The sequence below is a fragment of the Lasioglossum baleicum genome, chromosome 5 (assembly GCF_051020765.1).
Source record: "Lasioglossum baleicum chromosome 5, iyLasBale1, whole genome shotgun sequence".
Lineage (NCBI taxonomy): Eukaryota > Metazoa > Arthropoda > Insecta > Hymenoptera > Halictidae > Lasioglossum > Lasioglossum baleicum.
The window spans coordinates 1,537,176-1,562,268 of NC_134933.1; the positions used below are offsets into that span (position 1 = coordinate 1,537,176).

The following is a 25,093-nucleotide window of genomic DNA, read 5'->3' on the forward strand; positions in this document are numbered from 1 at the left end:
TTTTTAAATTTTCAATATAGGCCCACATAAAAAAGTTAAAAATTCAACTTTCAGTATTTTTTCAACAATTCCGATCAATTGCAATTTTTGACAAAATTTCTTTTCACATCCTTTAGTAAACTAATTGCTCCAGCTTCCCAAAAAAGTTCAAATCGTTTAGTACAATATTAAAAAAGTTCTCGTCTTCTTTAGAGCGGTCTTAAACTTTTGTCCGCTACGGTATGTATGTTTGCATGCATACTTGTACACCATGCTCCCCGGCTGATGGACAAACACAGTCCAATGCCGTGTATTTTCAATAAAAAAGACAGCGGACTATTTTTGATAATCATAATTAGCTATAATTATGGCAATTTTTTAATATGGAGTCAATGCACTGTATCATTGCGATCATTCTGAGACGATCATTCTTCTCCAACCGACTGTGGTCCACGAAAAGATGACATTCCAGTTTCGAATTTTTAGTTGCACAGAATCTTATATCTAATTACTTCAGCCAATTTGACTCTTTATTGAAATTATAAGTTTGTAATTATTATGTTACCGAGCAGTATCCGGACTTCGCGGTGAACGCGGTGCTAATGACGTATCCAGTAGGTTATCATGCGGTCGTTTCCGTGAAATCTCCCAGTATTCGTCCACGCGGCACTGTCGTTATTCATCGTGTCAGTCCAATACGCTTTTTTCTTCTTGAGAAAGTACGAGACTCGCGGTGCGCTACTAATTGTTAATGCTGAAAGTATTAACCCTCATTCGTCCCTCATTTCACAAACTGAATCTGTCCCTCGGTGTCAAGTTGATACAGTGGTAAAAGATCGATGAAATAACAAGGTAAACAGTTATTTTTCGATGTTTTTTTATTCAAATTGATGAATTAACATTTACGTCTTAGGTTTTTCGATTATTTGTGTCGCATTAATGAAATAAAAGTCACGAAGTTTTGGGAAAAACCCACAAATAACAGAATAGTATAATTTATTTCAGGAGAACTGTGTCAAATTGACACGAGGGACGGATGAGGGTTAATACGATTTTAGTCTCAGTCTTTTAAAGCGCTACCAAATTAATTTTTAACTGACATCCAAGTCGAAGAAACCTTTATCTATAATTCGACGTATAATAATTAAAACCAGAGTTTCATTTTCAAGTCAGATTGATCCGAACGGTGGATCACAACGTCTGAAACATACGTGACGAACGCACAATTAACAGTGATTGCGGTTGGACAGTGTTCAGTGGATCATTTCGAACGGAAGAAATCGTTCCTCAATGACGTGTCTTTTTATCTCGGTCTCGTTTCCGCACGATGCTAGAATATCCTTTCGAGGCCTCAGTTTGCCGCACCTCGGTTGACCAAAAGTAAATTAGTGCGACGGTAGACGAAGAACAATGACTTCTTGGAAGATCCTTCTGACCCTTGGGATTCATCTTTTCCCGTTGATCTCCGCCGAGTACAAGGACTCGGAGAGCCTTTGCGCGTCTCAACAGACTTGCTCCAGTTGTCTGCAGACACCACGATGCGTTTGGTGCTCCTCTACGGTGATTATTCAATTTATTATTCACTTTATAACACACGACATGCACTAACCATCTCCCTGAAGTGTACGCGTCGGCCTCTTCCCCTTCGAAGCAAGTAGAAAAATAATAAAATAACAAAACGTTTAGAATTTGTTACGAACTGGATTTAAGGGGCTAGTATAGGCTCGATTTGTAACTAGAAAGGAACTAGAATCTTACTAGAAAAATGGCTCGAAACATGGGTTTGCGCCCAGACGTTGTTTGACCTTATTTGAGCAAATTGTGGACTGGGTGAGGGCTCATTCTAAAGAGGAAGGTTAAATGAACTGCGCTCTTCTCATGATTTTAACGAGATTATGTTTATATCTAATAATATGATGGCCCGAAGTAGAGAAAAAATCTAGGAAAAAATCCCGCAGATTTCAATGCATTTTCTGTCTCTAATAGACTTTTTTGACTTATGAGATGGGAAGAGCGCACTGCGTTGAACCTTCCTCTTCTGAATGAGCCCTCATCCAGCCCAAAATCTGCTCAAATAAGGTCAAACAACCGAAGCGCGCAAACCCATGTTTCGACATAGTTTCGACATAGTTTCGACCCAAAATCTAGTAATATTCTAGTCAAAAGAATCTTTTATAATTACGCTCTATGAAGTACTTATTTAAGACGTGCCGATTTCCTTGTTGAACACGTTCACTGGCAACTATATATCATCTTCAGATTGTTAACAGAACGTGAAAAGTTATTCAGAGTTCTTGGAAAAATGATTCCGAGTTTAAACGTTCATTCTTGTCTGATTAATACCATAAATGTTCATGAAATTCCTAGAAATCGTTACGTTTAACAAGCGACAATGATTACGTTTAACAAGCTCGGTGAATTTAGTTTTATGGGCGCAGAAAGCGGTAGAAAAAGGACGTACATTAATTAGTAAATTAACGAGGTAGATGGAACACTGAAGATAATGTCGCGTGCACAGGCGAGGTTCAGCGAGCGAGAACTGACATTAACATTAGATTCAGCGGACGAGTCAAGCTGTCTGGTTTCAGACATTTTATTCCACATGTGCGTACTATGAAGACGCGATTTTGCGTGAAATTATTCAGTAAATTTTCTCGAAGTAACGCAACTTATTCACTTAGCGTTTACCTGGTCGTAGCGTTAACGCTTCGCGTGTCACATCTCCAGAAAACAGACATAGAATTATCGTTTTTTTTTCTATTATTTATTTAAGGTCGCATCAACATCAAGTTCATTAGCGACCACAAGAATTAGAACATGTGAATTACAAGTTTAGATTCTTATACTTACAATTAGAACTAATTACAAGTACATTGTGGAAAGATCAATTAGCAGCTATTATACATATATGTATAATGATTAGAGGGTATGGTACATATTGATGGATTTTAGAAATGTTATGTGACTTAGCTGGTATTCTTATTAACATTGAGGCATTCACTTAATTTGCTAGAGATAGCCAAGCGACGTCTTTGGAAGGAGAAAAGTGGACAGTGCAGTATGATACACTCCGGCGCGAAAAGATAGCACACTTTGAAATGAATATAATTTCTGTTTATTAAGCATTAGAAATTCAATTTTTTTATACACATATTTTTAGTGTGTCTTTCTCAACATATATGAATGAAATGAAACAAAGCTTCATTAACTTATCTATTTTTATTGAATAAAGTAGAATTATTAACGAAATATATAGAGGTACAAAATGATAGCAATGATAGCAATGATAGCAAATTGAAATATAATGGAATTAATCGATAAAAATCAATGCTCAATATTTTGTAGGACCTCCGTTACAGCTATCGACTTTAATCATTCGGTTTGGTAAATAGTTATTCAATTTTTTAATACTGTTTTGGCTAATATCCTTCCATTCGTCCAAAATGCACTATTTTAAATCGTTAATATTTTTGAATTGTCTGCTATTTTCGTACACAGCTCTGGCAAGATGTCCCTAACAATTTTCAATAATATTGAGGTTGGAGATCTTGCTGACCACTCCAAAACAGGAATAATTTTTGAAGAAAAGTATTTTCTCACCGCTTTCGCCGCGTGGACTGCGACATTATCTTGTTGTACAATGTGTTCATTTGCAGCAATTCTTACAGCATAAGTGTTTAGTTGTTCATTTATCATTTCAATATACCGTTCACTATTCATTCGTCCTTTTATAAATTTGATTTCTGTTTTACCCCAATATCCAATATCGGCCCCAATTATCACACAGCCGCCTCCCATTTGGCGACGGCTTAAAAATTGCTGTTCTTCATTCAAATCATGATAGCAATGGCCTACGCCGTCTGGACCATCCAAATTAAGTCTCTTTTCGTCAGTAAATATGACTGTTTGCCGCTTTGTCCTCATATTTATATGCTTTTCGGCAAATTGTAAGCGGAACGCTTTATGCTCCATCTTGAACCAAGGTTTCTTTTGCAATTCTCTTCGCGCTAAGTGCTTGCATTTTTGTAAAACACAACGTACGTTCTTTCCGTTAGTGTTTACAGTTCACGCCAACACTTTCGGCGATTTGTCTCGCAGTCATCCTCGAATTTGATGCTGTTTTCAATGTTGCACGTTTTTCACGGGCAGTTAAACTTTGTGGGCGCCCAGAACTCTTCATTTTCCCGTATTTTTCAGGATTATTTAACAAGCTCATAATAACTTTCCGGCATCTATTGGCAGTTTTTGATATTTGTGTAATTCAATCTTGTTCTTCCTTGAAGTTTTTTCCTTTCCTTAAGTTAGTTCTTTTCCACCACTCAATCTTAACGATTTAGTATATTGTTTTATTAAATAAGCACGAAAGAAGCTAGTACCCACTTTATCAATTACGTTTTGCAATGAATGTTTGCTCTTCAGTAACTTCTGCACAACTGACAAATGTAAAACTGCTATTTGTGCTATCATTTTGTCCCGCTTGTGTGCCCCAATATTTACGTTTTCATTTCGAAAATTCTATTGAAGTAAATATTGTGGATTATATTCAGTACATTGTATGTACAGCTATGTCAAAATATGTTGACACATTAAAATATTAATTTTCTTCAGTTTAATGTACTAAATGAGGAAAAATAGACGATATGCTATCTTTTTGTCCCGGAGTGTAGACGTTTACTCAAGAGCCTCACCGTAAACACGTCCTGTCACTTCGGCGGTCAAACCGTGGATCTCATAGAATTATCTTGCTAAATGTAAAAAGGGTGAACAAATATTCGGTACCTTTTCGCTGTTCAATGTTTTCTCCGCTACATTGTTAACTTCCCGATTTTATAGGGAAGTTATTGTAATGACTCCGAAAATCGAAAATCGATTTTTTAGCAGATCTTCACGTTTCATGGTCATTGCAGTCATTTTAGACTATTTTCAGCAAAATGTTCGTATGTGTGTGTGTGTGTGTGTGTGTGTGTGTGCGCGCGCGCGTGTGTGTGCGTGCGTATGGCCGTTTCTATGTAATCAAATTTTTCGTTAACGTTTTCAGAAAAAGTAACACCGCGATCAGGATGATGAATGATGCAATCGATGTGCCCCGCTGTAACTTAGAGCTGATTAAATTTTGGTCCATCTTGGTCAAGTAGTTTTTTAGTTTTTTTAGTTTTTTCGAAAGAAGTTAATTCAACAATGCAATTTATACGAGAGAACGGAAAGTTTCCACCGAAGAAACAAACGTAATCGCACAAAAATTAAAAAAAAAATGTTTCCGCTTACAATAATCGAAAATTATCCCAATGCAAGAGTGAGTTAATTTTCTCTACTCCCGAGAATACATTTTCAAAGAATATCGATGAAAGTACAAAAAAAATTTATATTACAATCTTTAAAAAAACAATCAGTCCAAAACGAATTATTAACTGAGATTAAATTGAAAATTAATATAAACTATATGATAATTATTAATAACATTGATGTTGAAAACGGATTGGTTAATGGAGCACACACACACACACACACACACACACACACATGCGGAATATTAAAATTTATTACTTTCCAAGAAAATACTAAAATTCCGTCTATATTGTGGTTAGATTTTCAATTGACCATAGTAGGAGTGAAAGTAAGAATTCGTTATCGTGATTATATGAAAAATGCAAATATTGATCAAAATTTTACACCAATAATAAAAATATCGAATCAAGTAAATATGTCGAGTGAGGAAAAATATCAAATCACACGTAGTCAATTTCCAGTGGTTCCTGCTGAAGCGATTACGATTCATAAAAGTCAGGGACAAACATACGAGAAAGTATGTTTGGATTTTAAAAAATCAGAAAGGCGAACTTTCCAAATGTTGTATGTAGCACTGAGCAGAGTTTCAAAATTGAGCGCGGTTTATATATTTTGGGACAATTTAAATTAACAGTATCGAAGAAAACCAAGATCAATACTGCAAACCCGGATAATGAGGAGTTATATCGTTTGCGAAAAACTAATTAAGACAATTTATTTTGCAACATTAGTATGCTATAACAAGGAACCAAGCCAGCAACGAGCCTGCGATGTTCGTTTAATGCGACGCCATATAGCAAACATTTTGATAAGTAGAAAACTATTGAATTTCCCTGAAAACGTATAATCTTCTTAAAACGTACTAAAAATAATTATAATAATATACTGCAACTAACGAATCGGGAAGTTCTTTGTGTGGCTCGTGGAGAGTCACACACCAAATAAAAAAAAAACATTAATAGCTATAGGTACTACTAGCCATGCGTACCACTAACCCTTTCGCAAGAGCAGTCCTATCCGCGAGCTCGCAAAGCGAGCGAGCAAAAACAACCCTACTCGCGAGCGAGCGAAGCGAGCGAGCAACAATAACCCTCTAGTTTACCTTGCTTTTTATGGAATTTTATGGGAACTGTTCAACATTTCCTACCCTAAACGAACTGCACCTTGATTTTATGGGATTGTCGAGATTGCTAACCCGGAGGATCCAATTCCAGGAGTCGAACGAAAGGTCCAGCCACGTTTTGGTGCGCTGCATCACCAGAGAAAAGTATCGGAGAGATCGCGATCTCTGGTGTCCATTGTCAAACGTGATTGATAACGAGAACTCGTTCATCATCGACAAAGATCGTCCACTATCTTCGATGAAAGGAACTGACCCTGTCCAGATCAGACCGCAGAAAGTTCATCTGAGATTGCGACGAGGAACGTATCATTTTTGCATCATTATCAAATCATCTCTCCGCGAAAACGACTCTGGTTACATATCGTTATGTTCCATACAGGCGAGGAGTACCGAATGACTTTGAGCTACAGTCAAGCAGAGGATTATCCAGTCGATTTGTACTATCTGATGGATCTATCGCGATCTATGGAGGAGTACAGGGATCGATTATCGAAAACTGGACTGAAGATTGCGGACGCTATGAGGAAGCTTACTTCCAATTTTCGTCTGGGATTCGGCAGTTTTGTTGATAAAGTCGTACTGCCTATGACCAACACCCAAGAGGGAAAGTACGTTGTTCTGTGTTTCAGCCTTTGTGGTTTTAACATTGGAATTACTGGTAGCGTGATCATTTTTCGATTTCGTATCCCAGTAAGCAATCTTAGTCCAGTCCAGGCTTGCCATATTCCGCGCGGTACCAGGCCCCTTACCGCTGCGCCCCTCGCCCATCTGCTGGGCTAAGCCCGCCTGGCTTGCCCCACTCCTCGCCAGTGGGAGCATCTGCTTAGCCCAGCAGATGGGCGAGGGGCGCAGCGGTAAGGGGCCTGGTACCGCGCGGAATATGGCAAGCCTGGTCCAGTCAATGAATGCTCATAAGGGGGGCGCGTAGAGGGAAATGGAAGGAACACAATTTTTAACTTTCGGACTTTGTTTGGACTAGTTAGGAGGTAAACATACTAAAAGTCCCTACACCTAGGAGGTGAGCGGGCTACAGGGGGGCACGTAGAAGTCACCTTTTTCGGTTTCCCACTTATATCTCGGAAACTATATGACCTAGCGATAATACCATACCATACAAAGTTAAAGCTGACAAAATGTGCCATAAGATTGATTGGATTCAGTTTTTCGCTATCTCGCATAGTTTCCGAGATGCCGGAGCTCAAAGTTCACTAATTGTGAAAAAGAAATTTTTACCTCACGTGTTTTGCCTTACTCGACTCTCCAGCACAATTAGTGAACTTTGAGCGCGGATATCTCGGAAACTATGCGAGGTAGCGTAAAACTGAATCGAATCAGTCCTGTGGCACATTTTGTCAGCTTTAATTTTGTATGGAATGGTCTTATCGCTAGGACGCATAGTTTCCGAGATATACGCGGGAAAACCGAAAAAGGGGACCTTCCATTTCCCTCTACAACTTTTCGTTGACTGGACTATTACCAAGTGGATTTCAAATCGAGGACAAGGCCTGGCCTCGTTATAGAGGGCAGGTCGGTCGCACTAAGAGGGAACCTAACCTTGCTTCCAGAGGAAATATCGAGCAAAATCGTTATTGTCATTAGTTTAAGACTTGTAAATATTTAATTGATTGAAAATGCATGCAACTTAAAATTATATAATTTAGAAATTTAAGAAACAAAAGAGAGAGAGAAGTTCTGAACGAGAGGAAACTAATGTAGTTATGTAGTTCCATAATTATTTCGATTGAAAAGCTCACCTATTAATTAATGTTTTACTACCACAGACGGGACGTGCCATGCACCACGATACGAAATGGAATAACCGTGCCATGCGCGTCTCCTTATGGTTACAAGAATCAGATGCCGCTGACTAATGACATACACTCTTTCAAAGTAACTACTCTGATTTGATAGAATTTTTGAAGTCGCTGGGTTGCTAGTTGATTACAATATTTTCATACTGATTAATTATTTATCTTTTGCAGTCCCGTGTGCAAGAAGCTCCACTGTCCGGCAATCTGGATACACCGGAAGGTGGTTTGGACGCCATGATGCAAGCTATAGTCTGCACCAAGGAGATCGGATGGCGACAGAATGCGCGACATCTCATTGTCTTCTCGACAGATGCAGTATCTCATATCGCTGGAGATGGTAGAGTACGTCTTTCCATACTATTTTTCTTGTATAACAGTCAAACTTATCCCTTTGCTGACAAGAATTGCATTCCATTGCATTCCATTGCATTCATTCCGTAGTAGCATTTATGGTTGGCATTTGGTTGGACCATGATTACAATATTGGAAGCGAACCGTTAGAAATGTCGCCCTTTTATGCAGGTGGGCCAACGATCATGGCCAACAAAACATAATTCTGATCTTTTCTGTTACAGTTATTTTTATAGTATATCATAAGTAATATACATATAAACAATGTATTTCCACGGTAAAAATTGGGGAAAAAAGGAGAAAAATTAATTACCAACGTCGGGCTTAAATCCGGGCTGTAAGACTTAAACTGTAACTTTAAACCGAACTTAAACTGTAGAAACGTAAAAAACTAAAACAAAACATTTAAATATGTAAAAGTTCTCTCAATATGGATCACTGTGATCTCTCCAAAGATTTTGTTTCAACTGCATACAGAACTAAATACAGACAGAACGTTAAAGTTAAAGGTTTAGGTAGGTATGAACTATTAATGCAATTGCAAAAATATTCATAGTTGGATGGTATTTAATTACTGTATGTGAGTTGCTATGCGTCAGGTGGCACGTCCCGATAACTTTAAACAATCATAATTTCCACGGTCGGATCGGGTCGGATACGATTTTTATTGCGATATGTAGAGGAAGGTCTAATGAAAATGATCTGATTTATCCGATTAGGTCCAGTTAGGTCCATCAAAAGATATACCTTGCAAATTCTAAGAAAGTGTATAGATTTTATTCATTCCATTAATATTAATTTCTAATACACTGCGAGCAAACATCCTCAACTAACAGCGTTTATTGTTACCCCAAAGAACTGTTGTTCATTTACACAAAAGAGCCAGAAGAAATATTAAATAGGGTAATTAGGACACCTCGATAAAAAGAAGTAGTTTTTAGATGAAAAATACTGCATCCCAACTGTCTATCTTTATGAATATTAACTACAGTTTTTGTGAACGAACATTAATTTTTGCAGCTTCGATGTTGATGGACATTTAGAATTCGATTTGAGATTATTAGAAATCGATATGAGAAAGTCGACTCTTTCGTGAAATGTGACTTTTTCGTTGTACGCCTTATGTTCGAGATTTGTAGACAAAACCACTAACCATATTCCAACCAATTCCCAACCGTTGGCTCCCGTTGGCCGACCATAAATGCTACTAGGGATGATGCGATCACGTTTGTTTTCAGCTCGCCGGGATTATCGAGCCGAACGACTGCCTCTGCCACTTGGACGAGACAGGATTCTACACGTACTCGCTCCTGCAAGATTACCCTTCGATATCTCAAGTATAGATTTCCTTGAACGAATCGCAGACGGTTAACTTTAATTGTCCTTGTTATATAAGACTTTACCATCGCAAACAGATCAACAAGATGGCACACGAGCATAATGTCAACATCATCTTCGCGATCACCAAGTCCGTGAGCACGAATTACGAGTTGCTTAGCCGGAGCATCGGTGGTTCATCTACTGGAATCATCGACAAGGACTCGAGGAACGTGGTGGCCCTTATTAGCGGAGAATACAAGGTGAAAGAGATCGTTAATGTTATAATCGCGATGCAATAAACGTGTTTATTTTATATTGATGCAAATGACGAGACCATATTCATTCGAATTTTTGTCGCAGTTTGTATCCAGCATATACAGTGAGAGTTAAAAGTGAGTATACACCTTGAGAACACGGCATTTATTTAACAATTATTAGATATACTGTAGCGGACAAAAGTTTAAGACCGCTCTAAAGAAGACGATAACTTTTTTAATATTGTACTATACGATGTGAACTTTTTTGGGAAGCTACAGCAATTAGTTTACTAAAGGATGTGAAATAATACTAAAAGATGATTTTTTAACTTTTTTATGTGAGCCTATATTGAAAATTTAAAAAATACGTTTTGTAGATATGTGTCAATTAAATATATTCTGAAAATTTTGTCAAAATCGGTCAACGTTGCAATGAGCTACAAACGTTTAAAGATGGTAAAAATTGCAGATTTTCACGATTTATTGTCGAAAATCGTGTACCCAGAGGAATGATACAGAGTAAATGTACACAGAGGAATGATACAATGTGTTTATTTACAAGTTCAAGTTCATGGTCGAACTTCTGTTACCGTTGAAATCTGAATGTCGCTGAAAGTAAGTTCTGCATTAATTAGCAAATTTTAAAGTTCACGGTCATTTCAAGGTCGTGCTATTGAATATGGATAAATGCACAATAATATGTTTGCTATAACATACACTAACAACAAAATGTCTTATGTAAAAAAACACGAGTGACTTTAAAAAAACGATAAAAAATTACAATTTATAAAAAACGATTCTTCCATCTGATTCGTCTTTTGAAACCATTTAGATTATGTTAGAAACATTTTTTGTATTTTCAGAGATAGAGGAGATATTTAGGTGTCCTGTTTTAGACGAAACACCCTGTATAATGTTGAATCGCATATGTATAGGGCGTATACTCATTTTTGACTCTCACTGTACTTACATAAACTTCCAGAAATGTCTAAACGATGACTTCTGTCCTTTTTAGAAATTAGTGCAGTCCGTGGCATTAACAGATGACGCACCGAAGATGATCGACGTGAAATACTTCTCTCGATGTTTGGAGACCAATGGAAAACTAAAGGAACGACGGGAATGCGGAGGTCTGCGAGTGGGAAACGTTGTTCACTTCGAAGTAGTTTTGAAGGTACATCAATGAAAATGTGATTATTAGACGGCCGATTAATATGCACTTATGGCAAAAATAGATCAGTTGACTATCGACTGATGAGGACATCAGAAGAATTCAAGAATGTTGTTGCATCATTTTCCATTTATTGAAACTATTAAAAGAAGAAATACATTGTTACGACTCATCGAAGTCGATTTTTTAATTAATAGCAAATCTATTTTGTCGTAGGCGGTCGAGTGTCCAGCAGATGCCAGGGAATGGCAACAGACAATGCAGATAAAGCCGAGAGGCTTAAACGAGAGTTTGGTGATCGACTTGAACATCGTGTGCGACTGTCCTTGCGAGCGACCAGGAAATCCTGTGAGAATAATCCTTTGTCAACTCTCATCAGCTCTTTCAAGACAGTAATACCAGAAATGCGCAACATTTCTCGCGTATGCGCGGCGATTAGTCTCAGTATAGTAAGTAAGATTCTCGATGAAATGGGGTACGTATACGTACACGAGGTTGCAAGGGTTTCGTAAATAACAAACTACGTCTCGCTAACGCACATTTGGGGCCCCTACGTAGTCACAATCGCTAGATAAAAGACCCACCAATTGCGAATGATTTCTAAAATGGCCTACTTTTGCGTTTTCGAGGTGTAATTTTCATTATTCGGCAGTATGTAGCGGAGTTCGACAAATATTGGGCTGCGCGATAGTGCTGTCACTGTTAAGACACATACATTTTCTTAAATATCGAGAGATTTAGGGTTCTTATAGAAAAAGAAATATACATACGAATATTCAGGGACACATACAATGTCACCTTTATTATGTTCAACTATACGTGTTTAAACACACAGTTTGATATTTACGAAGTACACCCCTAAACGGTAGCACCGACGAGATACTATTAAAGACTGCCAGCCTTATGGGAGTTGGCGGGACTCGAATTTTTCGGTATTTCTTACGCCCTCTATGATATATTCTGGCTCCATCCAGAGAAACAGAAGGCCAACGACAGCATTTTGTCGGTAAAGAAGACCACTGAGGAGATTCTCGTCGCGATGTATCGGTGAGAATGCGAATTATCACGAAACCATATCGATTATTATTAAATGTTACATTCTCCGCCATATTTCAGACGATGTTTTGGCACTATTTTGGCACTATTTAGAACTTTTAGCGATGTGGTATATCAGATCACTGTAACTTTCACGTTATCCCCGCGCCCACTCGCGCCCACTTACTGGTCTCGCGGAATAACACAGGGGCTGGCAGTCTTTAATAGCATCTCGTCGGTGACGGTAGGTTTCGGCACAAGTATCAGTTCCATCATGGAACTTCCATGGCATTTTTAGCTAGGAGCGCTAGTGTGTTTCTCAATTTTCAGTCACTGTTTTACCGATATTTTACCGATACAGTGACTGAATCGGTAAAACAGTGATTGAAGATTGAGAAACACACTAGCGCTCCTAGCTAAAAATGCCATGGAACTGATACTTGTGCCGAAACCCTCCGTTTAGGACTGTACTTCGTAAATATCAGAAATTATATTGATAGCTGCCTCAGGGCTCTGTTACCTCATCATAGATACGTTACTGTTTGTCGCACATGCGCGTGAAATGTTGCACATTTCTGGCATCGCTGTTTCAAGATCGTACAAGTTTCTGTAGAATACTTTGGCAGTCTCGAAAAGGTTAACTAAATTCGTGAAAATTAGTATTAACACTAAACCTGCCGAGCCTGAAAAATAACTGGTACGTGTTCCCTTACAAAAATGACAAAACTATTGTGTTGCTCGTACGTCAAAACTATTGATTTTACAAAAAAATTGTTATTACATAAATTGTAGGAAATTTTCTCTAGTTTAATTTTGTATATGAATGTTTTTATCGTAAAATGAGTCGGATAGGAGATATTGTCAAAAAACTGCTATTAGGCGCCATTTTTCCAATATGGCGGCGCGAGCGGCGAAGATATGAGGTGGCAAAGTTGAAATTCGGAAAGAGCACATCGAAATCTATAAAATTACCCATTTTCAATCCTCCCGGAAAACTTTCCAGGTAACTTCTTTTTTTCGAACCAAATCACTGTACTATACGATTAAACTTTGATTCGAAGGAAACTTTAGCCCGACCTCACTGGTAGTTGACTTCCGAGATGCAGCACGACGCGACACGATTCGTAATTACAACAGTACTAGCCCACGAGAATAGAAATGCTAGGGCTTATATATTCCTGCAATGACGGGTGGTACTTGTCAGTACCCTTCAAGTGAACATTCGTATATTGTCAACGATCAGTTGGTCGTGCGTATGTTTAGGTCCTAAAGTAAGCTAAACAGCTATGTAGATTTATCTAGGTTGGCTCTGTTCGTTTATCTAGGACGGTTCCTGCCAGAGATGACATTGAACACCTGTTCGTCATCCGTAACACATGTAACCTTGTAAATTAGAATTATTTGGGAAGTCTTACCAACTAATGCTTCTAATTGATTATAAAAAGTCAGGTTGTTTGGTGCAATTATAAGAAAGTTATTCTATTTAAAAGGGCATACGAATACTTTTTACACTCACTGTATATGTATGTATTATTCGATGAAAACGCAGGGGTACAAGGCGGGCTCGGCAGATTGCAAAGGAAACGGTACCCTGACTTGCGGTGTTTGCGCCTGCAACCAAGGTTACTACGGGAAACATTGCGAGTGCAAGGGAAACGACGTTGGTACGGATAGCGAAGCCGCCATGATCGAATGCAAGCCTAACAACGAAACCACCGAGATCTGTAGCGGCCGTGGAGTTTGCAAATGCGCCATGTGCGAGTGCGCCACACGACCGAACCCGCAGGAGATTTACTATGGGAAGTACTGCGAGTGCGATAACTTCTACTGCAAACGCAGCGGTGGATTGGTGCGTACATTTCCTCGAAACGAACCTGCAAATTTTCATAATCGTTTTGATCGCAACATGACTGAACCAGAAGTATGTACAGGGTGATTTAACTAACCTTTGTACCTCAAATATCTTTGATGTTTTCAAAGATACATTAAATGTCTTGAGGACAAAGTTGAATGGTAACAAACAGACAGACAAACAGACAAACAGACAAGAAAGCGAGCTAATAAAAACGTGGTAAAATGGGGTTCACATGATACCAAAAGATTTTAGTTCTTATGTTATAGTTTTAGAGATATCAAGGTTACTTTCATTTTAAAAAAAAAATGGAACCATGCTTGTTCAAACACCCACAATGATAGACCCTATCATTACGAATTCAGTGACTATAATTGTTCAAGGTCATTCAAGGTCACGGACAGAGAAAACGTATAAGATTTAAAATGTGAAAGCAGAATACGCGTTTATCACGAGTGAGACTTATAGTACACATATTAAGGTCTTTCAATGTTATTGAATGTTTAAAAAAAATGAAGGGGGATCTCTTGACATCTCTAAACAAAAATGACATAAAACCATAAATTCTTTTGGTATCGTGTGAGCTCCATTTTACCATTCAACTTTGTCCTCAAGACATTTAATGTATCTTTAAAAACAACAAAGATATTTGAGGTACGAACGTTAGGCGACTCACCCTGTATGTGTAATAAACAAATACATTTAATTGCAACACGATCATAGATATACGGAAACTGTAGTCTCGACTAATCATTTTTTACTTAAAAAGTGTGTAGTATCTAAATTATTTACACCGTTGAGAACATACAGGGTCTATCCGGAAAGTAACGCGACCACATTAAAAAAAAAAATCTATTAAACATATGGGTACAAACCTTTAAATTTCTTCAAAGTAGGATCCTTGGGCGTCGCGTCGACACATTTTTTCCAGCGCGATTTCCATGCTTCGTATACTCCCTGGAAGGCGTTTCTTGGAACCTCTCGTAGTTCCCTCGTCACAGCCTCTTTGACGCGTTCCACGCTTTCAAAATGGCATCCTTTTAGCACATCTTTAATTTTTGAAAACAAGAAGAAGTCGACGGGAGACAAGTCAGGACTGTACGGGGGTTGAGGAAGTGTTGCAATCCAACTAAGAAGTACCGTTTACTGTTTTCCCCGTAATCTATCGAAAAGTTTTGGTTGGAAGTGCTCGACGAGGCTGCGACAAGGGTACTACGAGAGAAATCGCGATGGAAATCGCGCTGGAAAAAATGGGTGGACGCCCAAGGATCCTACTTTAAAGAATTTTAAAGGTTTGTACTCGTATGTTCAATAGATTTAAAAAAAAAATGTGGTCGCATTACTTTCCGGACAGACCCTGTAGTAGGATCGAACCTAATTCAACGCGGAAAAGCTGATAGAGTCTGATTTCGACTTGACAGACAGACGTAGCAACAGGAATGTCAGCTAACGAGCAAAGCGAACAAAGATTGTTGCTAGCTATCGGGCAGGGCTAAAGAAAAGCCTGTGTGTGTCTTTCTGTAGCCGTTTATCCGCTGGTTGAATAATTCTACCCTTTAAGGAAACCTGCGTGGCGCGGCGCGGCGTGCTGGTTCGCCGCGGCGGATAAATTACACGCGTCCGCCGTGTGGATTCTATTATTCCATCTGTCGTCGCGTTTGCGTTTAAGGTTTGCGGCGGCCGGGGCAAGTGCGAATGCGGTACCTGCAATTGCCTGGCTGGATGGGGCGGCGAAACCTGCGACTGCGAACAGACGAACAGCACATGCATGCCCTCCAACGGCGGGGCCGCGGAGATTTGCAGCGGACGGGGCGACTGTGTCTGCGGTAACTGCCACTGCCACGAAAAGGACAATATCCGGTACTCGGGACGGTATTGCGAGGAGTGTCCGGTTAGTATACATCTTTCATTCCATCCCAGTCAGCAAAATCTACTCAGGCAGGTTAAGACCAAATGTCTGCAATCATACTTTGCGATCAAAAGACGGTCATTTTGGCGCCAAGATATGTTTCGAACTGGATTTGGTCCTTATTTGTTCCGACTCTGCAGATCAAAATCTATCGCAAATACCCAGCCTAATGCGGAAACAGATTGCCTATAAAGTTTGGTGCCAAAATTCCATGTCAAATGGAAGCGAAATGGAGACCAAACCTTGGCCTGCCTTGGCTTCGTCATAGAGGGCAGGTCGGTCGCACTACGAGCGGACCTAGTCTAGCTCTTCTTACGAGCCAGGGCCGTGAGCAGCACGCGTGGCCAGCGATGGGTTGTTACTAGGGCTGTTTTTTTCCGAAGCTTCGACTCTTCGAATATTCGAAGGAACGAAGAAAACTTCGACTGTTCGAAGTTTCGAAGTCTTCGAAGTGCACGAAGTTTCGAAGTCTTCAAATCGCATGAAGTTGTAACTTAAGGGGCTAGTATACCCTCGATTTGTAACTAGAAAGAAACTAGAATCTTACTAGATTTTGGGTCGAAAATATGGGTTTGCGTCCAGACGTTGATTGACCTTATTATAACAAATTGTGGGCTGTGTGAGGGCTCATTCGAAAAAGGAAGGTTAGACGCAGCGCGCTTTTCTCACGAGGTTAACGAGATTATGTTTATATCTAATAATATGATGGCCCAAAGTAGAGAAAACATCTAGAAAAAAATCCCGCAGATTTCAATACATTTTCTGTCTCTAATAGACTTTTTTGACTTATGAGATGAGAAAAGCGCGCTGCGTTGAACCTTCCTCTTTCGAATGAGCCCTCACACAGCCCACAATTTGTTCTAATAGGGTCAATCAACGTCTGGGCGCAGATCCATGTTTCGACCCATTTTTCTAGTAAGATTCTAGTTATTTGCTAGATATTTGCTATTTACTAGAATCCTACTAGAAAAATGGGTCGAAACATGGATCTGCGCCCAGACGTTGATCGACCCTATTAGAACAAATTGTGGGCTGTGTGAGGGCTCATTCGAAAGAGGAAGGTTCAACGCAGCGCGCTTTTCTCATCTCATAAGTCAAAAAAGTCTATTAGAGACAGAAAATGTATTGAAATCTGCGGGATTTTTTCCTAGATTTTTTCTCTACTTTGGGCCATCATATTATTAGATATAAACATAATCTCGTTAACCTCGTGAGAAAAGCGCGCTGCGTCTAACCTTCCTCTTTCGAATGAGCCCTCACCCAGCCCACAATTTGTTCTAATAAGGTCAAACAACGTTCAGTACGAAACCCATTTTTCGACCCCTTTTTCTAGTAAGATTCTAGTAATTTTCTAGTTACAAATCGAGGGTATACTAGCCCCGGCGGTAGTATACCCTCGGATTTTAACTCGAAAGGGACTAGAATCTTACTAGATTTTGGGTCGGAACCATTAGTCCAGTCAATGAATGCTCATAAGGAGGGTGTGTAGAGGGAAATGGAAGGAACACAATTTTTAAATTTGGGTCTTTGTTTGGACTAGTTAGGAGGTAAACATAGTAAAAGTCCCTACTCCTAGGTGGTGAGCAAGCGCAGGGGGGCACGTAGAAGGTCCCCTTTTTCGGTTTTCTGCTTATATCTCGGAAACTATGGTTCCTAGCGATAAGACTATTCTATACAAAATTAAAGCTGACATTATGTGCCATAAGATTGATTCTATTCAGTTTTCAGCTATCTCGCACAGTTTCCGAGATATCCGCGCTCAAAGTTCTCTAATTGAGAAAAAGAAATTTTTGCCTCACGTTTTTTGCCTTATTTGACTAGCTAACTCTTCAGCACAATTAGTGAACTTTGAGCGCGGATATCTCGGTAACTATGCGAGATAGCGTAAAACTGAATTAAATCAATCTTGTGGCACATTTTGTCAGCTTTAATTTTGTATGGAATGGTCTTATCGCTAGGACGCATAGTTTCCGAGATATAAGCAGAAAACCGAAAGAGGGGACCTTCTATGTGCCCCCCTGCAGTCCACTCACCTCCTATGAGTGGGGACTATTAGTATGTTTACTTCCTAACTAGTCCAAACAAAGACCCAAAGTTAAAAATTGTGTTCCTTCCATTTCCCTCTACAACTTTTCGTTGACTGGATTACATGTCGAAACATGCGTTTGCGCGCTTCGGTTGTTTGACCTAATTTGAGCAGATTTTGGGCTGGGTGGGGGCTCATTCTAAAGAGGAAAGTTCAACGCAGAGCGCTCTGGACATCATAGCAGTCAAAAAGTCTTTTGGAGACAGAAAAATGCATTTAAATCTGCGGGTATTTTCCCTAGATTTTTACTCTACTTTGGGCCCTCATGTTATTAGATATAAACATAATCTCGTTAAAATCATGGCCAGAGCGCAGTGTGATGAACCTTCGTTTTTAGAATGGGCCCTCACCCAGCCCAAAATCTGCTCAAATAAGGTCAAACAACCGAAGCGCGCAAACCCATGTTTCGACTCATTTTTCTAGTAAGATTTTAGTCCCTTTCTAGTTACAATCCGAGGGTATACTACCGCCTTAATCAATCTTTTAGCTGTAGTGGTGTTTTTTCGGAAAGTAGTAGTGTCTGTAATTGTATAAAATACAATATAACTTACTTAGCAGCGAAATTTCGAAGTTCAAAGCTTCGAAACTCCTATTCTTTTAATCCTCTAATAACAGTGTTCAACACTTTAGTTCCACAATTACTGTTGGGTGGTTCCTATAGAGTTTTTTGCGCAGATTCCGAATCTGTACTGAATTTTTCTCCTAGACGCACAGTTTTTGAGAAACATGACTTTGAAAAAAAACATGTTTTTCAACTTTAAACAAATATTATGATGTTATTATAAAAGATATTGAATTGTTCCTTACAGCAAAAGATTCTGTAGACTTTCCCGAATACAGGAATACATTATGATTGTTTAAACATGTTCAAACAATCATTAAAGACGGAGAGACACCACTTTTGCACCAATTTCTGAGGACATTTTTCAATTTATCTGAAAAAATGAGGGTCCAGCGGAAAATCGAACTACATATACCGCGCGATAGGAAAGTTTAGGAAAGAGACAGTGGTGCTACTAGTACAAAATTTCGAAACCTCGAGGTGCTGTATTATTATTTGTGACAGGCGGTGTCTGCCGAATATTACAAATTATTCCTCTATAACGTAAAAATATGCATTTTGGGCACCGAAGCACTATAGATTTGACTTTTAGGAATCACAATTGACCACTTCTGAACTCCTCATTGCAACGTTGAAGCGTCATTTTGTAATTGCATATACGTATATGCGAATTTAGCGATGTGTGCGTGTGCCCGCACACTCTTGCACGGCCGCGCCGTGCCGGCCCCTTAAACTTTAAATTCGATTTTCCGTTCCGTTTGCCGTTCGACGCAATGCTCGGCGAATTGTTCAGGTCTGTACGAAGTTTTATACAAAAACAGATGGGTCGTTATTTGGCGTCAAATTTGGTGCCAAATTCATGCCAATGCAAGAGCAGATTACTTACTGGTAAGTAAGTTTACCTATTGGTAAAACTTATTCGATAGCCAAACGTGTTCCTCTAGTCTGTGTTTTCTGGCTGACTTTTATCCTCTTTCCAGACATGTCCAGGACAATGGTGCGACGAGCTGAAGGACTGCGTGGAATGCACAGCCTACAACACTGGTCGCTACGCCGAGAATGGGAAATGCGACACCTGTCCCCATCAAATTGACATCGTGAGAGATTCAAATGATTTATGGAGCACTATTTCTGCGTAGCTGCGTGTGTATTCATTTTTTAAATGACGTGCAGGTGGACGTTGTCGAGGAGGACTCGGTCAAGGATCTGGATACTGGAGCCAGGGTTTGTCGCACACCAGGTGACGCGGGTTGCACTTTTACTTTCAAGTATCATCAGCACAGAGATGGGACTGGAGGAGACATCAAGATATTTAATATCCTCGCTCAGAAGGAGAGGACGTGTCCGAAGCCCATCAACGTGTTTGGTGAGGGAATCACAGCATCGGCAACTTTACTGCGGATTTTATGCATTTATGATAAGAGCTAGATCCGTAAAAATCAGATACGTAATTGTGAAAACATTAGACGAATCCGATGATGTTTTTATATTGTTTCTGACTCATTAGAATTATTAGAAGAGGAAATGCGTTTTGGAAGTACACTTGAACATTATTATGGTTTTATAGAGAATTTTACGTATTTTAGGTGATTTTTAAGTTTATGAGTAGACAACGGATCTTTATGGAAAATGAAAATTTTCTACATAAATTACAGCAAACTGGAGTGAAATAGAAATTTATTTTCTTTCTTACTATGTTTAACAGGTTGAAAATAGTAGTAAATAGATTTATTTTTTGCCTTTCCGCCTCAAAATGGGATTACATGTATTCTTGTTCAACCGTTTCGTTTTTTCTTCATATTTTATTGCTCTTTTCCCCGCTTCTATCCTTACTTTGTCCGTTTTAGTTTCCTCCAAAATTAGATAGGCTGGTGTATTCAAGTCCAAACCTAAAGTCCACCTTATATATTTTTCCTATATTTTCTCTACTTTCTCTGCTTCCATCCATCCCCAGATTTCTGACGCGTACAGTAAGATGCTTTTCACTATGCTTCTAAATATTCTCATTCCTTTCTCAAAATTGTTCTAGAACCTTCTTTGTCCAATTCCCCATATCTGTGCCATTGCTATTCTTGCTTTCTCTGTAACTTCTCTTATATGCATCTCTCTGCCCCCGTTTTTCTGGAAATTATACCCTAAGTATTTGAATTCCTTCACTTCTTTTAGACTATTGCCTGACCAGTCCCATTCTTCTCTCTTTTTCTTTCCTCTTCCTTTATGAAAAACCATCAAAACTTTTATCAAAAATCTTAATAGGTTGAAAATAATATAATAGTATTTTGAAATTACTATTTTAAAGTGCACCTACTCATTCTTGTCATAAATGCATAAAATCCGCTGTCTATTTATTTTTCGCCGAGCTTCTATTTTTCCGTAGAGCTCCTAATAAATAGGAACACTACATGTGCTCAAAATTAATCGACAAAAAAGTGCTGAGGAATGTTTGGCAACCATTTTTCGCAGGCGTTGCAGTCGGATTGGTAGCCAGCACGGTGTTCCTCGGGTTTCTGATGCTTCTAATATGGAAAATATTAACGACGATTTACGATAAACGAGAATTCGCCAAGTTCGAGCGCGAGAGAGCACTAGCTAAGTGGAACCGGGTAAGAATATCTCGAATTTTTCGTTCTGCATACTTTAACCTAATGAATTCATCGAGTTATCTTAATGAATGCATTGATTCTAGGGGGATAACCCGTTGTACAAGCAAGCCACGTCAACCTTCGTGAACCCCACGTTCCACGAAAGTACGAAGGATTAAATTAAGGTGGGAATGGAGTTAGTTCTCCGGAACAGAATTTCGATCTCGATGCATTTTCTTGGTGGAACGGGCTCGTTGCATTCGAAAGGGGAATGGAACGCGGCAGGTAGCGCCGCGGAAGGTGCGCGAAACGAACCATCCGAGACGCCATGTTACTTAATTGCTGTCTGTGGGAAGTCCAGCCGACAGGAATTACGTTTCTACAATCCTTTTGCTAATTCCTTCAATGTTATCTTCATAATCAGTAAACATCCTAATCATGTTCTTGATTAGAAGATTCTTTTATGGGAGATCATTTTTAGCACACGAGAAAATACAACCGGAATATTTATTGATTAAAATATAAGAGATATTTAAACAGTATTCTACACTCCAGGACGAAAAGATAGCACACTTTGAAATTAATGTAATTTCTGTTTATTAAGCATTAGAAATTCAATTATTTTTATACACATATTTTTAGTGTGTCTTTCTCAACATATATGAATGAAATGAAACAAAGCTTCGTTAACTTATCTATTTTTATTGAATAAAGAAGAATTATTAACGAAATATAGAGAGGTACAAAATGATAGCACACTTAATGAAAAACTTGAAATATAACGGAATTAATCGATAAAAATCAATGCTCAATATTTTGTAGGACCTCCGTTACAGCTAACGACTTTAATCATTCGGTTTGGTAAATAGTTATTCAATTTTTTAATACTGTTTTGGCTAATATACACAGCTATTTTCGTACACAGCTCTGGCAAGATGTCCCCAACAATTTTCAATAATATTGAGGTTGGCGATCTTGCTGACCACTCCAAAACACGAATAATTTTTGAACAAAGTATTTCCTGGACGCTTTCGCCGCGTGGACTGCGCCATTACCTTGTTGTAAAATGTGTTTATTCACAGCAATCCTTACAGCATAAGTGTTTAGTTGTTCATTTATCATGTCAATATACCGTTCACTATTCATTCGTCCTTTTATAAATTTGATATATTTCTGTTTTACCCCAATATCCAATATCGGCCTCAATTATCACACAGCCGCCTCCCATTTGGCGACGGCTTAAAAATTGCTGTACTTCATTCAAATCATGATAGTAATAGCCTACGCCGTCTGGACCATCCAAATTAAATCTCTTTTCGTCAGTAAACATGACTCTTTGCCGCTTTGTCCTCATATTAATATGCTTTTCGGCAAATTGTAAGCGGATCGCTTTCTGCTCCATCTTTAACCAAGGTATCTTTTGCAATTCTCTTCACGCTAAGTGCTTGTATTTTTGTAAAACACAACGTACCACTTTCCGTTAGTGTTTAGAGTTTACGCCAACACTTTCGGCGATTTGTCTTGCAGTCATCCTCGAATTTGATGCTGTTCTCAATGTTGCACGTTTTTCACGGGCAGCTAAACGTTGTGGGCGGCCAGAACTATTCATTTTCCCGTAATTTTCAGGATTATTTAACAAGCTCATAATAACTTTTCGGCATCTATTGGCAGTTTTTGATATTTGTGTAATTCAATCTTGTTCTCCCTTTAAGTTTTTTCCTTTCCTTAAGTTAGTTCTTTTCCACCACTCAATCTTAACGATTTAGTATGTTGTTTTATTAAATAAGCACGAAAGAAACTAGTACCCATTTTATCAATTACGTTTTGCAATGAATGTTTGCTCTTCAGTAATTTCTGCACAACTGACAAATGTAAAACTGCTATTTGTGCTATCATTTTGTCCCGCTGTGGGCCCCAATATTTACGTTTTCATTTCGAAAATTCTATTGAAGTAAATATTGTGGATGATATTCAGTACATTGTATGTACAGCCATGTCAAAATATGTTGACATATTAAAATATTAATTTTCTCCAGTTTAATGTACTAAATGAGGAAAAATAGACGATGTGTGCTATCTTTTTGTCCCGTAGTGTATTATTTATGTGTTTTATAAGCATCCTTCATCCTCTACAAGTGGCTGGCCTGTACCATCTTATAGAAATAAGAGCACTGTATTTGTTTAGATTCTGTGCGATTTGTATCATAATACATTCTGTCAAGAAAGTACCGGGAATCGATCATTTAAAAAGCTCGCTTAAAGAGACTGTTGAAATTCTTTTTGTCGCTAAGTTGGCACAACTTATCATTTCTCGTCACTTGTCATTTAGTTTGTTTACAGTGCGCCATTTTGTCAGATCACCTCAAGTGTGTTTTGCGATTTTTACAATGGATAAAAATATCGAACAAAGAATCTGTCTTAAATTTTGCATTGCAAATGGAACTTCGTGTGCCGAAGGGCTGAAAATGTTACACAAGGCTTACGGTGAATCGACTTTATTAGAAACACGGGCGTATGAGTGGTACAGTGCATTTAAAAGTGGTGGAGATGTGGTGAAAGATTTGCCTCGCTCTGGTCGATAACGCACCATCTCACAAGGCTATCAATGTGAACGAATTTCTGGCCAAAGACTCAACAAATCTTATCAAGCAGTCACCTGATATGGCTCCCCGGCCGACTTTTTTCTTTTTCCAAAACTCAAATTACCACTTCGAGGCACCCGTTTTCAGTCGATAAATGACATAAAAGAGAATTCGCGGCGAGTACTGAAGTTGGTTCGAAAAAATGAGTTTAAAAAATGTTTTGATGATTGGGTTATTCGTTGACACAAGTGTATGATTTCGAAAGGGGTCTACTTTGAAGGAGATACAATGGATGAATAATACATATTTTGTGTTTCATTGACCAATTCCCGGTACTTTTTTGGCAGAATGTATCTACTCGAATAAAGAAATCTATCGAATCAATTCTCATAAATTTTGTAATGTCGACCATATAAAAACGAATAACGATATGCAGTTTCATTGAATAAATTCTTGTGACTTTATGGGATTGCCGAGGCTACTAAGTTGGTAGTTAACACGTCAATGGATCACAAGATTTTTAAAGTTTCGATAACAGGAAGTACGAGGAACGAAGAAGAGGATGGAGGGCGAGAAGCCGAAGGTCGGCTCGCGATCAGCCATAAATCAATTTTAAATTTGATCCCGGGATTTCGCGTGGAGATAGGTCCTGGCCTCTCGGGCCGATTGTTTCGAATATCCTCTGGCCCCGTACTTTATTGCTCGCCACGCTCGAAGAAGGCAGCCTCGTAAGGAGCTCGTAAATTCGTCACCATAGTCGGCTCCTGCTGCAAGACCCTGCGGCGATTCGCTATGTATTTCCCACCAGAAACCTAAAGCTCTACCCACATTGACGATCGGTCCGCCCATACGACTTGATTACCCTGTGTCGGTGCCCCTAACGCAAAATTGCTTCGACTCACCCCCAAGGTAGCTCCGTTCCAAATACTGAAAACCAACAGAAGGGTTAATTCTTCGACGGGCAATTTAGCAGACCGAAGAACTCCATGCAATCAACGTGATTCATTAAATGAAACAGAAATTAGTAGACTTAATATATTGACGCAACAATTTGTGTCTAAGTCATGCAGAGAATTCTCAGGAGACAAGGCATTCGAGGTGTGAACGATCGATCACCCAACCCAGCCTTCCCGTTTCTCGCAACGATCGTCTACCGTCGCGTCGGTTTCGAAACGGGCAGGTCCGCG

At 39.0% G+C, this 25,093-nt stretch overlaps 1 protein-coding gene across 1 annotated transcript; it reads left to right on the plus strand.

The window, feature by feature from the left end:
• The first annotated feature begins 1,389 nt into the window (after nt 1–1,389).
• On the plus strand, nt 1,390–24,287 carry LOC143208826 (integrin beta-PS). The gene is made up of 15 exons (XM_076423669.1): nt 1,390–1,539; nt 6,480–6,685; nt 6,766–6,996; nt 8,170–8,278; nt 8,371–8,541; nt 9,789–9,887; nt 9,966–10,130; nt 11,143–11,301; nt 11,515–11,646; nt 13,883–14,182; nt 15,855–16,076; nt 19,723–19,839; nt 19,916–20,108; nt 21,206–21,345; nt 21,429–24,287. Exons 1-15 carry the CDS (start codon nt 1,390–1,392, stop codon nt 21,501–21,503), a joined length of 2,469 nt encoding a protein of 822 aa, XP_076279784.1. The 3' UTR covers nt 21,504–24,287.
• The last annotated feature ends 806 nt before the right edge of the window (nt 24,288–25,093 follow it).

Coding starts and splice junctions, on each gene's coding strand:
- LOC143208826 (XM_076423669.1), top strand. CDS start 1,390: ATGACTTCTTGGAAGATCCTTCTGACCCTTGGGATTCATCTTTTCCCG. Junction 6,997..8,169: donor ACCAACACCCAAGAGGGAAA/GTACGTTGTTCT, acceptor TTACTACCACAG/ACGGGACGTGCCATGCACCA. Junction 11,647..13,882: donor GCGAGCGACCAGGAAATCCT/GTGAGAATAATC, acceptor ATGAAAACGCAG/GGGTACAAGGCGGGCTCGGC.